Source organism: Agelaius phoeniceus, chromosome 9 (assembly GCF_051311805.1).
Source record: "Agelaius phoeniceus isolate bAgePho1 chromosome 9, bAgePho1.hap1, whole genome shotgun sequence".
Lineage (NCBI taxonomy): Eukaryota > Metazoa > Chordata > Aves > Passeriformes > Icteridae > Agelaius > Agelaius phoeniceus.
Window position 1 is genome coordinate 34,527,580 of NC_135273.1, and position 18,484 is coordinate 34,546,063.

General features: G+C 46.0%; 1 protein-coding gene across 3 annotated transcripts in view; it reads right to left on the reverse strand.

The window, feature by feature from the left end:
• Positions 1-12,550, reverse strand: part of TET1 (tet methylcytosine dioxygenase 1) — a 77,474-nt gene extending 64,924 nt beyond the window's left edge. For 2 of the 3 annotated variants that reach the window (XM_077183535.1, XM_054637169.2), the window contains exons 1-2: positions 11,773-11,953; positions 1,387-3,429 (exon numbers count right to left, since the gene is read on the reverse strand). In XM_077183535.1, coding sequence (XP_077039650.1) covers positions 1,387-3,306 — 1,920 coding nt within the window. In that variant the 5' untranslated portion in view covers positions 3,307-3,429; positions 11,773-11,953. Of the gene's footprint in view, positions 1-1,386; positions 3,430-11,772; positions 11,954-12,419 lie in introns of those variants that run through there. The other variant, XM_077183534.1, reaches the window with a different exon arrangement.
• Positions 12,551-18,484: the final 5,934 nt, after the last annotated feature.

Genomic DNA, 18,484 nt, shown 5'->3' on the forward strand with positions numbered 1-18,484 from the left:
TAAAAGCATTAAGGAGCAGCTGAAACAGAAGGAGGTTTTTGAATGAATTCTGAGCCAAACTCATCAATTAAACTTTGTTTAAGCCTAGTTCCCTAAACATCATACCTTAAAATATACTCCCCCCACAAAGGGGAATATACCTTATCCCCTCACTGCTCCAGGACTCTGCTTTGTGCTTGTTTCCTGAAAACCAGAATGAACTTCTCTGCCAAGCCTGGTAAGCACAGGACAGAGCAGTGCAAGCAGGAGCTCTCCTGAGGCCTCTGCAGCTGAAGGAATTCCTACCTGCTCTAAGAACACAGCATTTCCATGGAGCTGCTCTGGAGAAAGGTTTTGCAGGTGCATTATCCCCAGTGTGAACTGCTCCTCTCAGAGCACACGCTGGTGGGCAGAGACTGGAACTTCAGTTTCCCACATCCCAAGGCAGATGTGATTTAACTACCAAGACAGCCTCTCCCCTCTGTGCTTCAGGTACTATTGGATCCCATGAAGAGAACACTCCCAGCAGGACCCAGCACTGCAGAGTCTCACTGCAGCTCACAGGTCAGGGAATTCAGCTGGGATGTGGGAAATCTACCTTCAACTCCCTACTTACCTGATTTAAAGCCTGATCTTGAAACTGAAATCCCTCAGAAGGTCAGTGCTGTTATCACATGGGCATACACACTGTCTTTTCCCCTCCTCTTTGTTCCAAAAGTTATGACCTGGGTTACAAAAGGCTGATGGGCCAGAAAAATGAGTAAGAAACACAGAAAAAGAAAGGATGTATGGGGAATGTGGTAAAAGACAAAGGGAGAGAGAAAAGAGAAGTGAAATGAGAGAAACAGAAGAATAGACAATTAGAAAGGCAGAGAGATGCGAAAGGGGAAAATGCAACTTGGTCCTGAAGTTTATAAATTGATTTCCACCAAATCTGTCATCACAAGCAAATTACTTTAACTGAACCAAAGAGCAGAAAACATGCCTTCCTTAGCTTTTAGCCTTCAGTATTCTGAAATACCAACACTCTCCTTTGCAATTCGCAGTCTCCTAAGATTACCCTCAATCTCCCTCCTCCCCACACCCTGTGCCTAAATCTTCCTCATTTCTTTATGCACGCCAACGAATCCATTCTTTTGGCCAACATAGCAACATCTGGGACACAGAGTTAAAGCCATATTTACCTTTGATTTTACACATTTATATAAGAGGAACAAGACTAACTCCAGCTCACTCTAACCTCCAGTTCTGTAGATGACAAGAGGAAGTTACTGTGCAACCTGTTAGCACCAACAGTAACCCCGAACTATCTGAAGCTGTAATGTGGCCAGCACTTCCCTTTGCAGAATTTTAAGATGCACCTCAAGCCTCAAAAGAGTGACTTAATTTGCAAGTTCTTTGCCTTACCTCCAAAGGTAGCGTGACTGGCGGCGGTGGCTTTTTCAGTTCCTCACATTTTCTCTTTTTGCATATCCGGTGGCTGGTTTTGCGCTTCCTGCAGCAGCTGCACTCCTCACAGTTTGTTTTCCGCAGACAGGGCTCACACACTCCACAACGCCTTCGTTTCTTTTTCTCCAGCATAGGGAGCAGAGATGAATATGGAAGAGGGTAATCACCAGCTGGATTTTTAAGAGAGTATGGCCCTGAGGCCTCAACTGCTTCAGTGCTGTTGCTCACGTTGTTGTCCTGAACCAAATTCAAGCTTACTCCGACACTTCCCAGCTGTGATGAATAATCATTATGCTGCAGTCTTGAGTCAGCTGGCAAATCTGCATTTATGGCTTTTTCTGAGGCAAGAGCAGAGATTTCCATGCTTGAAGGCAACTCTGAAACAAAACCTGCAGAGAATTGTCCAGAGCTTTCAGCAGAGATTTTATCAACTGTGCTTCTTCCTAAATCTGAAGGTAAAGTGGGGACATATCCTGAATTCAAAATTAATGTCTCTGCATCAATACATTTAACAAGCTGTTCAATGTCCTCTACTTCAATATTGTTTAAAGAGGTATTGGAGACTGGTTCACATACTCTAAATATGTTCTTTGTGTCAAATTCTGAATTCTCTTTTGTAAAGCTCAAATCTGAATTTGAATCAAGTTCTCTGTGAATGGGTACAAAATCCACAACCAGTTTCATGGGGTATTCTGCAAGTGAGCTTGCACCTTCAAAATGTAAAAGCAAATTTGATTCAGAGGCAGCTACAGAACTGGAATTTGAACCAATGTCTTTATTCTCAGATTCCAAACCCCAGCCTGCCTTCAAGCAGGAATCTGCCAATGACCTTGCATCTTCTAATAAATGTTCTTGTGAGTTAAACTCAGAGGTAACTAGAGATGCAGAATCCAAGGCTTGTTCTTCCCTAGGTAGCACCATGTCCAACCCTGCTCCAATGTGGAATTTGGCAAGTGTGACTGACTCTATCAGTACTGCTGAGCTGAGGCCTGAGGTATCAACAGAGCTGGAGTCAGGTTCTGTACTGTTAGGCACCACATTGAAGGGAGCCTCTGCATGCACCTTCGAGTTTGATTCAGAGGCAATTCCAGAGTCAGAAGGAGAAGATGGAAGCACCAGTGCAGCATCTTCAACAAATGCTTCAGCCAAACTACCTGTACCAAGATCACTGAGTATCTGCTCACAGGGCAGGTCTTCAAGCTTAGATTTCACCTCTGAAGCTTCTGTACCATCATCAGTTAGGTGACTGTTTGGAATGGAGTCATCTGTTTCAGATATTTCTGCCTCCTCCTGCTGGCTGGCACATGGGATAACAGAATCCTCCTCACCTGCACCACACAGCCAGCCTTCCACAGGCAGAGCAGCTAACTCACCTTCAGCTACATCTTCTTTCAAAGCTGTTTCATCATTTTTCTCATCTACTTCTGCCAGGGCTTCTTGTTCATGTTTTTCCTTTGTTTCTAGCCTTTTTTGTGCTGCAGCTTTCCTGGGCTTTGCAGTTACTGGAGTTTGGGCCAAGCTTCTGGAGAAGGGTCGGTTCCGGAGAGCCATTGTGAAGCCATTGATGCTGAAAGAATCCTGGCTGTGGAAGAGGATATTGTCAGCTTTCTCCAAACTCACCCAAGATGCTCCAGACAAGGTTACACTGCTCCTGAGAAGTCTACCTGAAGAGCTCATGATTGGTTTCTTTTCTTGCTGTTTTTTCTTAACATCTTTTTCTTGCACTGGCTTTTTACTTTTTCCAGAACTAACAGCTTTTGTGGAAGCCTTTGTGGTTTTCTTTCTCACTTGGCTAGATTTCTTTTTGCTCTGGTTAGTTTTCCTTTTGCCTAACTCTTCTTTTTTGGCTGATCTGGAAGGCCTGGCATGGTGAGCCATGTCTGCAGAGCAGGAGCAATGTTAAGAGAAGAGATGGAAAAAAATCATGAGCTCTTGAGAGACCTCTTCAGTAGAAAACTGCATACTCCCATTGCTGCTTTCTGTGCTCATACAATGCCAACTCTGAAACAGAAAAAGATACAAAACAGCATTAATATACTTCTAATTTAAAAAGGTGCACATATATTCAGCTGACCATTTTTAATATTTAAAAATACAGAGCTAGAATCAGAAATAGCAGTATTGGGCGTTATGTTCAACTAGCACAAATGCTTTTAAAATATTAGTATACTACAAAATAAAAAGCTTGCCTAAAGGCCTGTAACACAAACAAAAAAGCAAACTGAACTCAAATGACCAGGAAACATCACATATTTACTATTTTATGTCAGTACTAAAAAGTTTGAGTTTTCTCAATTTTATGAACAGTTCATTAACCAATATACTTCCCCTGAGTAAGGAGAAGTTAGTATTTATCAGTGTAAGGACATTCAGGAACAAAAGAACAAAGCTGAGTTTATTTTTTGTGCATATTCAATATATCATCACAGGGCATCTATCATTCTTTCACCACCCACTGGCAGCCCACCATGGTAAATTTCCATATAAAATGGGTAAGTAACTAGCTCCCCAAAGAGATCAACCTGTGATTTTTATAGGGGAACTGGACTAGGGAAGAATGATCTTTCCCAGTGTTACCTTCCAGATTACCTTCACGGCACAATGTATTACATACTGTGCCTATATCATGGTTTATGCAAGGCAGATGTCTCTGCTTCATCACTAAGACTTAATTTACCTTCAAAAAACCACCAAGCATCTGTCCCAAGCTTTTGTCCCCAGTCACAACTGCAATGCACAGGTCCCCCAACTCCCCAAACAAACTGAACCATCTCAAAAGATACAACAAATTTCTCATGCTCCAAACCAATTTCCTTCAAGGTGAGTTTTTTTAAAGTAAGGAAATTCTCACAAGTACATATTTTTAAGCAGATGGAGCTATTTAAGTACCTATAGAAGGCTTTAAAAACTTTATTTTGCTCTATGAATATATCACATGGGTAGACAAGGGCCCTTAAAATGGGAACAGGCAGAGCCAGAGTGTCCAGCAGGACACCTTCCCTTCACCATCATTCCTTAAGCCTCCTCCAGGCCTTCTACACCTCTCATTGATGGGAAGAGGCCAAGAAGAACAAGAAGTATGGGGATGATATCTAAAATCCTGACCTCAAATGGAAGTAAAAGAAAGGGCATTTGGCTCCTGAAGGAAACAGAAAAGGAAAGAAGAGAGCAACCAGGTTCCTGACAAGGTTCCTGATATCACCGCTCCACTCCTGTGACCTCAATCCCCACCTTGAAGCCAACAGGGTGATCTCAGGGAGGCTGCACTTCCCCACAGCCTGCTCTGAGCTCTGCTGAAGGTGGGGAGAGTTTTGCTACTGCAGCCCCAAGAGCAGTGTCCCCAGCACAGCCAGCTCCCACGGCCTGTGTGGGCACCAGCTCGCTGGCCCCAAAGCAGCACACTGGCAGCTGTTTGTCACAGCCCTGGCCAGGCTGCCCAGAGGCCACAGCACCCACCAGGGCCAGCAGGAACTCCCCAAACTCCTTCTCAGTAGCTTATTTAAAGCATTTTGTAGCCTGTCTCTTATTTATTCAGCTGTGGCAAGCCAACTGATCCTCTGTACTAGCACATACAGACCAAGTAATCTTATCTGAACATGATGGGATTATCTTGTATCACATCTTCATATTGCACATCAGATGAACGTGATTCCTCAGCCAGCAGGCTTCTTCACACACACCAATACCACTTAGAGCCAGCAGTGCTGCACAAGACAAGGCTAAAGACACTTCTCAAAAGCAAACAGTGCCCACCAAACACACAGGGAACAAGCTGAATCAATAGCTGAATCCCTCCTCCACAGCAACGCCTCCAAGCTGCAGGGACTAAGCAGACACCACGTGCAGCTGTTTATAGTCGTGGGTGAAGCTTCAAAGGTCGCACAAAACACCTGAACAGCTCCCACAGAAGCTGTCTATAAAAGCTGGGTCAGACAGTGAAACAGTAAAACAAACACAAGGCTGAAAGGAAGGTAACCCGAGGGCTCTCCTCCCCCTGCCCTTCTCCGGAGCACATGGGGGAAGGGGACATGGCCATTAGGAGTCACTCCAGGAATCAAAAAGGGCATCACATCAGCAGGCCCATGAAATGGTTGTTGGCAGCCTGCAAAAAGCCTCCCCAGTTTCTTGGGGTTGTGACAGAGACCGGGATCCTCATTCCAAAGGATGGCCTGGAGGGCTGCAAAACCAGCTGGAAGCAAGCAGCAGGCACATCTGCAGCCACAGCAGAGGAGCTACATAACAGTGGCAGGAGAAGAAATGTGAGCTACTTTCAGAGCCTATAGCCAGGAGACCAAGGAAGAAAGCAAGCCATCAACAAAGGCCAGGCAACACAGCCATGTGTGAATCAGGAGGGGGACTGAAGTGATGAAGTCTTCTCTCTTTATCAGCTCTAAAACAGAAGCAGAATGACCAGAGAATACAGGAGGTCTGCAGTGGAAACAGTGAGTGGGTTTTTGAGAATACTGAATGTGAATGATGCTTTGCTCATATTGTTTGCTTACACAAGTAGCTGTTATTGTGGAAGTTCAGGAAGCATGACCATCAAAATTATCAATCAGAAGCTTAATTTCTAACAATTTGGTAACTTTTAACATCATTACTACAACTACATTATAATGTCTTTATGTGCATTTGGACAGGGATAGGACATGGGGGAATAGCTTCAAGGTGAAGGAGGGAAAGTTCACATCAGATCAGAAAGAAGTTGTTCCCTGTGAGGGAGGTGAGGCCTTGGCACAGGGTCTGCCCCTTCCCTGCAAGTGTCCCAGTCCAGCTTGGATGGGGCTTGCAGCAACCTGGGCTAGTGGAAGGTGTCCCTGCCCACAGCAGGGGCTTGGAATGAGATGGGCTTTAAGGTCCCTTCCCACTCAAACCCTTCGGCAACTGGATAATTTGAAAATTGCAAAATAGTTGCTTCAGGACTGAAGAGGCAAAATCAACCTGGAATTCTTTGGTTGGTTTTGTCATTAAAAAAAAAAAATTTAATACAGGGAAACACACCTGTCTGGCAAGAATGTAGAAAACTACCAATGCCGAAGCATTGCTTCTCCTCAGGGCCAAAATTACAGAGGCTATGAACAGAGTGGTTCAAGACTTCCCTTTTTTTTGCTAAAAAAAAGAATGCTGATATTTGTAGGAAATTGCCTGGCTTTAAATGCTGCATTATAAAAGATGGCAAAGGCTTTGTCTGACTCAGAGATGACAATATAGGGTCACAAGACCAGCAACACTTTAATCCATTTTGTTTCATTTTTGGCACTGGAGTGACTTTAGGTTTTTCAGAAGAGATCTAAATAGATCCCCAAAGGAATTTTTTTGGGGGGTAGGGGTGGATGCTTCACTTTAGTTGTATTTGTCTGGGACTTTGAGTGCCCAACCTGCAAGGTGATCTTACAGTCTCAGGCAAAATGGTTGTTAGCAAGACATCTCTGCTTCCCTTAAAAAACCCCAGTCTTGAATGCCAAAACCACCTTAACTGCTAGCTAAAAACTGTCCTGACATTTTAAATAACCTGTCCTATAAGTTACATGGCTATTTCTTTGTTTTCTCTTCCACAGTCAGCACCAGATTATTAGGTAGCTTCAAGGTTGGTTTTCAAGTTTTGTTTCCTGTAACACTAGGAAATATTTTATCTTCCCTTTTCCATTTAAAGCACTGGCGAGGACTGTTGATATCTGCAGCAGTTGCAAATCATCTCATGCTGCTTCTAAAAGACAACAAATGGCTTTACCACATTGGTCATATTTCACAACAAGGAATTAATTCTATTTCCAAAACATCTACATGCACTCAACAGGGCTATAAAACATAAACCTCACAGGGCAATCTAATAACTTGTCAGTTTTCTATCATCCTGGAGAGAAAGAAACTTATTCCATGCTTTCTTCTGAAAGCCCAACCAGGTGAGACCTGCCATGCCTTCCCTGGCAGGGGAGCACAGGCGTCCCTAGGATGTAAAAGGGGCAATGGGTGACAGGAGGTTTTGCAGGGAACTGCCCTAGATAATATCAGTGCATCCTGAAGCTGTTTCTTGAGGCAATTTATCTCTCCTAATCCATGTGCAAAGCTGAAAGCTGGGTTTAATGCCAGTTGCTTAAGTTTTGCTCATTTGCGGTAATAAATCTGGAACAATTCTACTGACTGCTATAATCCTCAACAAATACTGCTAGAAAAGCTAATCAAAGGCTAAAGCTTTTAGTCCTGTCTCCTCTCAAAATTCCAAACTATTATAATGAGAACTCTACCTACAAAGTAATTAAGAAATTTAACCCTATACTGTAAGAATGCCTCCAGAAAAAAAACAAAACCAAAACCAACAAGCCAAACCTACCCACAATGTTTCACTTTACACAAATGGGTAAAAAAAAGATAAAGCAAATTTTCATTCTAGAGACTGTGTCAATCAAGATTCTGTTACATAACTTGATTCTTGTTGGAAGATGGCAGGGGAAAAAGAAAGATATTAAAAGTGCTCTCATAAAAAATGATGGCAGTTTTTTTATGGTGTTGTGAAAAATGGCGAGTGACCTCTGAACAAACAGAGCAGTATAGGGAAAAAATGACACAGCTAGCAGTCACTAGCCTCACTAGTCACCTGGTTTCACTACAGTCAGATGTACTTCAGTACATTTTGTTTCAGTGTTTAGGTATCTTTTAAAAAGTCCCTTGAGATGTGCCCTTAGGAGAAACAGATCTGGAGGTTTTCATAAGAGCCACTCAATAATATGCAGGTCCCAAGCAGTAAGGGCCACAATGTGACTAAGCTGACATGCAAGCTCAGATGCACAATTTAGAAGTCAAAAACACCTCATCTTCTGGCAGCAAATGCTCTAGAGAAAGATGCAAGAGACACCAAAGGAGACAGACCTTAAAAACATCTGACCCTCAGGTGCAAAACATGTCCCATCATCTGCATATTCTTCCCAGCTGCACCAAAGCCAGCCTGCTTTCCAATTTGGCCTAGTTCCCTGCATCCACTCATTGCTCTGTAGAACACTTTGTATATGAAAAGAAGGGAAATGGGTTAGGAGGGGAGAATCAGCTTCAATTTTCCCTTTCCCCCTACTTTAATCCTTGAATACACATTTGGCTTTGGGTAAGAAATAAAACCAAAACTTCTCATCTGCCATCTCAGTACCATGAGTAAATTCACACACAGAGGCCTCCTCACTCCTCCACAGAGGTTTCCTGCTCTGTGTTACAGGACTATGCCATTCTTCAGCAGCTGGACATATTTCATCCCCATATATTAAACTGGCTCAAGGTAACACTTTCCAGTAGCACAGGAATGTGGGACAGGCACTGCAGGATGGCCCCTCAGTCTCACAGACAAAGGCACATAAAGCACAGTCCTCTACTCACTCATCAGCAACACAGGATGGTGCTGAGCAGAACAAGCACCAAGGCCTTCATCCTAAATTTCTGTCCTTGCTGGCCCCAGAAGGCCACCCCTGCGTTTGGAGGGTGAGGCAGAGCTGCCACTCCACTGCACAAGGAGCTGCAGGCTGCTGTGAAATAGGCACACCATGAATCCAGCAGGAGATGGCCATGGTCAGCATTGTGCAATGCCTTCATGCACCTTGGAGCCTACACAGTGAGTCACACAGATAAAAAGATACCACAAAAAACCTCCTCCCAGTTTGGAGAAAGCTCTATTAGAACAATTAGGGGAAAAAACAACAACAACAAAAAAAAATAGAACTGTGGCAAGGAACCACACATGCCTAAACCACAAACCAGATTAAGCCTCAGACAAACAACTTGAACCAAAAATCAACTGTGAAGACTCACACCACATGTGCATTATCCTCCCTTCAGCCAGGCAGGAGCATGGGCTTACTTTAACCTATGTGCAGTCAGCCAAGCACTGACCTTCACAGGGGGAATGCTAAATGTAAAAATATACCAAGTAATTTCTAAAGGCTCATCAAAGAAAAACCCATCCACCAGAACACTCCAGATACATCTGAATACAAAAAAGCAAGCAAACCAAACAAAACACCCTAGCTCATCATATCCCTCTCTAATTCTGCATTTTTGCTGTTTAAAGCACTTTATTTCTTTTTGATAATATGACTACATTCTTCAGGGGGTTTGCCTTTTCTTAGAAACAAGAAAATGCACAAAAACCCCCCACCACCATTAACTGAATCACCTTATCTCAAACTCGCTAGAAGAAGGGGGAGGTGGAGGGAAGAACCTTCAGGCAAAGATTAAGCCTGGAAAATTTCAGCCTTAAAGGTGTTTTGAAATTTTAAGTATCTGAAAACAGAAAGCAGGATGGAAGTGCTTAGGCCAGCTTTAACAACCAGGGGTACCACGCCAGTCATAATAAAACACCATTAGTGCAGATTTTTAATTAGTACACAGTGAAGAATTAGGTCTTACAGAAACTGTGAATATCAAAGTTCCTTGGTACATCTCACCTTGAGCTCTTCCCCATTACCTTCTTTGCACAACCCAGTCTGCCCTTGTCTCCCCCAAGCACAACAAAGTCTTATCTTCAGGGACTGACCCTCATCCCAAGAGCAACCACCACCACCCCTTGTGCAACCTCAGAAAAGCATAAACCAGCTTTCTCCTGCTTTACAGTTAGGGTCGACCAGGCTACCTGCCCAGACCAACGCTAAATGCTAAATTTTCCCAATTCAATCTGTTTTCCTAATTTGCATTGACTGACATAACAAAAACAGGGTAATTACACCACAGAATAGCGTTCTGCCTTTCCACAAGAATACCTCAAAAATCACTGAGCACAGCTGGGGAGACCTATTATTATTTGAAATATTACTGTTATTATTGTTGTTTTCACAGGTTTTTCCATTGTCTTGACACCTCTGCCTTAGAAATCCACTCAGCCATGTTTAAATACCTAACGCTGCGATCTTTGTCCATTTTGCCATTATTGCACTATAATTTCTAGAGGAAGAGCTCTTTAGCCAGAAGCACGCCGGTGCAGCCACCCTGACCAGCTTGTTTACAGGAGCCGAGTCCCACCGCCTCACTGCGCTGCCATCGGTGCGCTCACGTCCTGCTCCACATTCCCCTCTCCTCCTTAAAGGAGTAGCAATCTCACCACGCTGCCTGCCTGCTGCCTAGGCCGACATACAAGAGATGCGGACTCCGTTGCCCTTTAAATATCTTTGGGGTGCAGCAGGATAGGCTGGCGGAGTGCAGGACAGGCTGGGCACACAACTGGCGCGTCTGCTTTGACTGCTGCTGCGCCTGGTCCGGGACAAGCGCCGGCTGTTCCCTGCTCCTGCCCGGGCCCAGCAGCCATACCTGGGCAAGGTTAGCTGCTCCTGCCCGGGCCCAGCAGCCATACCTGGGCAAGGTTAGCTGCTCCTGCCTCCCAGCAGGTCAGGCCGCCGCCTCCTTTCTCCTCACCCATTCGGCGAACCTCATCCTTCTCCCCTGGTTCTCTCACGGGCACGGCAGGGAGCATTCCCGCCAGCACCAAGCCTCCAGCTGCCATAAGAGCAGCAGCTCTTGTCCCCCGGCTCCAGGAGCAGCTGGACAAGCCCTCAGTGCCCCGGGGGCTACAGCCCTGCAGGGCTCCAGCTCCTCTGGCGCAGGCGGGCGGACCCTGAGGGAGGAAGGGGCAGGCAGGGCCCTCCTGGGGGGAGGCAGCGGCTCCTCGTGGCCCGGCCCCACCGCTGGCCGAGCCTCCCCAACGCCGGGAGCCCTCCCCGGGGCTGCAGACAATGGGGCCGAGCCCAGCGGCGGCGCTGGGGACCCGCAGCGCCCATCCGGACGCGCCCGGCTTCTCCCGTGGCACAGGCGGGGAGGTACCCGCGGGGACGCTGCCCCAGCCCCACACAGCAGCGGCACCTCCGCAGGGTGATGCTGCACAGCCCTCGCTCGCCGGGAGTGGGCTGCGGGGTTTTTCCGGCTGGCCGGGGGCCCTATGGCCGGGCAGGGTCCCTTTTAATTGTTCCCTGTCCTCCACGCAGGCTGCAGGCAGTTTCTCTTGCCTGGCGGGTTTTTCCAGGCAGGCTCTGGCTGCTGCAGCTCCAGCACAGCTAGGGAGACTGGAGTCCTTCGGCTTTTTCGGCCAACACACTCCGTTTTGCATTTGAATAACCCCCAGCCTGCCTTCCTCCTCGGCTCGGAACGGCCCGAGCCGCGGGGCTCCGAGCCTGGCCACAGCGGTGCCTCTACCTCCCCCTCCCCACTCTACTGAAGCTCAACTTTGCAACTAGCCAAGGGGATAAGAGAGAGGGGAGTGGAAAAGCAGAGGGATCAAAAAAAAAGGAAAAAAAAAAGGTGGGGTTCCGAGAGCAGAGGTCCCGCCGTTCCCCCCTCCCGCCCGCAGCAGCCCCGGGAGCCGTCCCGCACACGTACCAGGGCTGCGGCGCGGCCAGCCCGCAGCTCTCGGCAAGGGGCGATGCCGGCATGGCTCGGAACGGGGCGCGGGTCACGGCCCGGGCCTCCGCGGGCGGGCGGCTCCCATGGCGTGACGAGCCAGGCGCGGAGAGGAGCCCCGGGCCGCGAAACGTGCTCCGTGCTCCGGCGGCGGCGCCCCTGGCCGGACCCTCCGGGAGGGAGCGGGGAGGGGGCGGCCCGGCGGGGCGCTCGCCGCACCGAGCCCTCCCGGCAGGCGGCAAAACGCGCCCTGGATCCCCGCGGCCGGAGCGGGATTCGCCGCCCCCCACAGCCCACCCGCGGCCCCGGGTGACCCGGAGCGGCCCCGGGGACAGCGAGAGGGGCGGCGGTGCCCCCACGGCTGCCCACGAGAGCCGCCGTCGGCGTGCCAGGCTGGTAACGCCGGGGGTTATCTAACAACAACAACATTAAATGACGGCAATAAGAGAAAAGGTAAATGATCCCGTTACTTGCGGAGGCTGTGGTTTGATGCCGCATACCCCCCGGTCAGCCGCGGTGGTGGCACTCTATAAAATCACCCTTTTCTCTTTAGCCTGGGAGAGGGAAAGCCGGGCCAGCCGTGACAGGCGAGGGGCTCCCCGGGGGACAAACCCCTTTCCCCTTACATGTGCCATCCAGGAGGACCCTCGAACACCAGCGTCCAGCAGGGCCCGGCCATCCCACGCGTGGAAAAAAGCACTCCCAGAAACATGGGGAAGCTGCTGGCTGAGAAGGAAGATCTGCTGAGCCGCCCTCTCCCTCCAGCAAGGAGGTAAAACATAATGAGCTTTGCTCTTTCCCCATCCCCCACCTCATTCATTAAGAGCCACTGACGATATTTGCTGCTCCTTCCCAGAGGGAAACGGGTGAGTAAAATGTTATGGTAAGAGGAACAGTCAGTCCACTGACCGACTTCTTCCACCCCTCATTATCACCAGAGCCTTTTGTGAAAAGCAGGCCACCAAATCTAACATCTCTTCAGACTGAAAAACAGATGTTGGAAATAGGATCTGTGAAACAATATACCCAAGCAGTACTTTTTTAGAAAGGCTTCATTATTATTAAGTCTGTAGCTGTTGCAATATAAAACACTTCGAGTGTGAGCCAGCCCAGTCAGATGTGAGCCTGCAGAGAGGCTTTTCTGCTGCACACAAGTGAGCAGCACCCTCCACATCCATCCATTCCTAGAGATGCTTTAGGTGCCAACGTTTTGCTGGTTTAAGTGCCACGTGATAAAGGAGAAGAGGCACAGATCTGCACACCCCTTGTCACTGCTGCTCTTCAGTGATAGTGGGTAGGCAGCCTATCAGCAATTTGCACCTCCATCCTCTTCCCACCTGCGTACACTTCCTTGCATCAAGAGAGAAATACAGTTTGGGAATCTTAGCTAAGCTCACAGACACTTCAGTTGAAACAAGGTGAAACCTACACCACAGACACCTGAATTTTCAACAGTCGCCCTCAGTGGCAGGGCATTTTAGCAATGCACAAGTTCTCTTTGCTGGGTGTAACCATTCCATCTCTTCCTCAGGGCTGGATATCAAGACTTATATCCAAGTCTTTCAAAGACTTGTCCTGCTAAAATATAAGGTAGCACAAGCTATTTTTGTAAGATAAAATCACAGGTGATTTGAGAGGTAAAATAACTATTGCTCTTAAACTGCTGCACACAGCAGAAGTTGAAGGAACTGGAACTCGATGATAAAACCCCACATAATCAGAGTATGTTTCTTGGGGTGATGGCAGTAAGTTAGAGGTTATGGGCTTGAATAAAATGCAGAGTAAAAATTAGTAACTTGAGGGAAAGCAACAAACAATGAGGGCTAAGGTTTATTTAGAATAAACAGGTTAACAGGAGCACCCAAGCATCAACATGCACAATCACAGCTCCATTAAAAACATGCTAAGGGCTAGGAAACAAACAAGAACTAATAATTGTTCATTTTCACCTACAGACCTACATGTTCATGGTCTGTGGTCTTCCATCCTGGGAAGCAAGTAGCACCAGGTCACAATCTTTTCTGGCAACAGTAAGATACTCAGCCTAGCAAGACAAGCTGAGTTGAGATGTTGGGAAAAAGATCCCACAGTAATGACTGTCTGGGCAATAAAACAGCAGATGAAATCCTTTCACTAAAATGCAAAGTGAGGCACATGGAAATCACAGCTTCTGACTTAACTCCTACTATTCAAAACAGAGACCCTGGTACTGTGAAGGTGCTGCAGTAAAGCTGTTTTGTGTGCTCAAGTGTCAGGGATCATTACAAAAGAAGGGGAGAAGTGAACAGGAAGCATCCCTACACCATCAGTATTTAGCCCAGATCTCTTGTGCACTTATATCTCAAATATAATGTGCAGGTCTGGTTGGCTTAAAAGGGACAAAGGGAAACTTGAAAGACACATCAGAACATAGCAATTGTACCTAAAGGCACATGGAGCAGCTAAATGCACCACTATTTCCACCCTAGAAAGGCAGCAATCTGGATTAAATTCCAACCAATATACTAAAAACCAAAACCAGCATGGAAAGTAATATCAGAGAGAGATACTCATTCACTCAATGTGTGTTTAGAGAAGCAAGGAACTCTTTCTCTAAAGATAAAGTAGAGGATATCAAGGCAATAGATCAAACACATACTCAGAACATAGACAGCAACTTCATACAACATGTTTTCAAACCACAGAACTCCTTACTACAGCACACAGAAGAGGCAAAACACTTTAGGGAGTTTCTTTCTTTAAAGCAAAAATAACGGAAGAAAGTTAAACCAAAACACACAACACAGAAGTGCAATTTTAACAAAATGTTACTTGAAGCTGAAAGAGTGCACTGAGGGCCCTGGATGCCACCCAAGCCTCCTTCCCTGTGAATATGCTACTGGCTGTTTTTCTGGGTGAGGTTTTAAGCTGGTGGGCCTTTGGTCTGACACAGTGCTCCTATCCCAATGCTATCCTCCAGAATAAAATACAAGTTAACACCCACCTATAGAATGAATAAAACTGAACAGCATGGGATGAAGTAATAAAGCGCACAAACCTGTAAGTAGCTCTGCATTGCAGGCAGCTCTGGCAAAATTCAAGTCTGTGGTAAACATAAGGGAGCCGTGAGGGGCAGCTGCTCACTGAGAGACAGGGAGCCCCACACAACAGCCAGCAGGACAAGGACCTCACCCATTGTACACATACAGGGTAAACAGAACAGGCCCAGGGACACCATCTGCAGTCAGGCACAAGGCCAGGTAATAAAACAGCTTCCAGAAGGTGAGGTAGGTCTGAAGTTTGACCAAGAACCCAAGCCACTGGTCTGGAGACCCATAGAGTAAGGAAAAATACACACAACCCAAGTGAATACTGAACAGAGTCCATGCAGACTATAGAGGCCAAGCCCAAACTAAGGCTCTAAATAAACAAAACTGATTCCTCAGCCAGGGTAGAGCTTAAATAGAGCTCCAGGGCCCATGGGTAAAGGACAGGTGGAGACTCCAGATGCAGTTGGTCAGGTCCATTAAGACCTATTATTGCCCTCAGGGCCTTGACCCTGGAAGCAGAACTATCCAGGTATGCTTGAATTAGTCCTGCAGAGTCATCTGCATCAGACCTCTGCAACAGGCACAGTATCAGTCCAAGGTAAGAAAGGTTGGACTGATGCTGAACTTTAGCTCTTCACAAACCAAAAGCTCTGAGAATTACACTGCAAAGACACCTAAACTGCTTTTTAAGGGACAGATTTGATCTAACCAGGCCTATCTTAGCTAGCCCTGCTTCCCTTGTAGTGGAAAGATGATACTGAAACATTAGAGTTGTTTGCTTGTGAGATTACAAAACACAGATTACAGCTTCCACTTTCTATCAAAGCCTGCCTTGCATTTATTACCTTGGGAGTCCAGCATGACAAAGTGCCCAGCCTGCTCACAGCCCAGATGTGACCACCTGTGTGCCACTGGTGTGGGGTGCTGTGCCTGTGAATGCAGGTGAACACAGGGCAAACACTGTCAATGCCTTTGGATTTGTAATACAGATAATCAGATAAAGCACCCACAGCATTGTTAGTTGGCACTGTCTGAAAGAGTGAAGTCTCAAACAACACAAGTTTAATGCAGAAACTCTTGAATTCTAATTGTGGTTTTGCAACCACTTCCTCATTTAGTCTTTCTTGGCCCTGGTTCTGTAGATAGTATCTACCTGCCTGATTGGCACTGAAAACAGGTTAACATTTGTAGGCACACAGAACACAGATACTTTAAGTGTTATCACCATTTTATGTGAAATAAAGCCAGAAGGGACTATGATTTCATCTTCTGATACCCATGATACAGGCCCACTGCATTTATTCTAAATATTTCCTGACACATGTTCCTGAACTGCAGTGGACAGCAGTTTGCTGCCAGTGTCTATTTCCATTGGAAATCTGGGCCCTTACTTCAGTGCATGATTTGCATGAGTAATAAAAAGCATGGCAGCAGAATGATTGTGCAGTACCTTGCTGGTAAACACTACATCTGGCAAGCCATGGTGAATTGTGCATGCACAGACCCAAGAGTTTTGGATGCTTCGAGTGTGCTGCACTTTTGCAGTAAGCCATGTGCTACAGGGGTCACACAGGGCACACCTCTCCTGGCTCCTGAAAGAAAGGAAGGGACCTGCTTAGCCAGAGGAATTTGGCACCGCTGTATTTGCAGACTCAGTACCTGATTAGTCAAATATTTCTGTTTGTTAAAACTTCACTGACTGGGTTTGTCAGGGTCCTGAGGGTGTCAACAAGGCTTCCTGGCCCTGACCAGCCTCACCTGGGGCCTCCACCCACACACCTGATTCGTGGGCCCTGAACTCCATTAAAGCTCAGGCCTGGCCAGGTAATTGCTTCCTATCTAAGCTCTGGTGTAGGTGTGCTTCTGTGTTGGTTCTGGGCTTGTTTGTTGTGTGGGTTTGGTTTCTAGGTGACCCTCAGGCTTGCCTCTAGCTTAGCTTTGGGTCTTCTGTTCCTTTTTTGTCTCTGTGGCTGTGCCATGGAGCTGCTCTGTGCTGTCCCTGTGGCTGTTCCCAGCCCCCAGCTCTGTCTGTCCTGCTGCAGGACTGTGCCCTGTCAGTGAGTCCTGCTGCACCCCCTGTGCTGTGCTCCTGTTTGGCTCCTTGCTCACCTCCCCTCTGGAAGAAGCACTTCAGCTACTTGCTGACAGAGGTAAAGAGAGTGCAGGACAGCACAGTCCTGAGGAACTGAGGTTTGCTAGGCTTATAATCTGCAAGCTGTGATTTTTGTGGCAGAAGAAGAATGATTATCATGTGGGGAAAGTTATGTACTCCTGATGTCTGTAGATATGGTGTGGGGCAGGTGAACAGGCAACTAGATAGTTATTACATCAGATCACTAATTAGTAAAGACTTAAAAAGCTTATAGAGGTATGACACCTGATGGTACCATGTACAGTTATCCCAAAATAGGGCTTGGTATACACCAGCATTTTAAGAGCACTGAAAATAATCTTTTTGGCAACCACTACTATGAAGACAGTTTACCTAACTAGAACCTTAATAGTCTATTTTAATTGAAATGTATTTAAAATGTGTTTAGAAAACCAAGCATCTTTAGCAACAGAAAAACCAGGAACAAATTACAATTGATAAAACTACCTACCTGCTTGATTTATTATTTTTTTTAATTTGTAGTTCTGCTCCTGAGTATTGTAATTTTAATGTCTTCCCCTGCTGATTGTTAATTTACTGGGGGAGGATGCCATAGTGTCACACATGAGTGTAACCCAAATGACATTAAAATTTCTGATGACTTTTAAGAATGCATCATAAAAGAGATGCCACCAGAGAAATTCTGTAAAAAGTGTAAACATTTTGAGGGAAAAAGATGAAGTGACAACTGGGAGGATGTTAAGATTTAAAGGTGCAAACAAACTACTACAGTCTCTAATAAAGAAAACAGGCCTTGAAAGCACTTTATACCAGTAAGTATTTAAAAAAAACCCAACAAAGCTAGGCACATAAAGCTCATTGCTGAATTCCTTTGTGTGTTAGTATATCTATGCAGGATGTTCTGTTTAGTTTTGCAATGCAAGTTTTTTACTGCTTCCCTAAACAGTATGCACCCTTCCCTAAATTATGAGGGCTGACACAGTCTCTTCTTGAAATATTCTGCCTGTAGCTAAGAGAAGTGACAGCCCATCTTTGTGATTATTGATTTTTCTAGTCTGTGGTGAAACTCTAGAAACTTGATGACTTTCAGCTGTTAGTGTAGTTGCAATGCTTTTCTGTGTGACATCAGTAAATTAGGCTCCTACAGCTGGAGCTGTTAACACGGTATGGCTGCTGTGGTGGGAGGAGGCTTTTCCTGAGCAGAAACCCAAAAGAATACAAATTGGGTGGAGAAAATGGCATCAACAGTGACTTGAAAAACCTGCTTCAGTAACTCACAGAACAGTTGGCTTTCTCTTAGAGACTTACAAAGAGTGACTTGAATAAAAAAAAAATTTTGCAGGTTTATTACAAAAGGTAAAAAGGCTTGAGGGTTTTCTGCTGTAAAGGTCATAAGATGGTTAATGGTTTGTAGAAGAAATCTATTCTTTTTTTAGTTGTGGGAAAGAATGAATATTGTAACAGCCATTTCTCACATATATAAATGACTCAGTGATCAAATAGAGCAAAAAGAAGTTTTTTTTTGATTCTGACACATGCTTAATTTTAA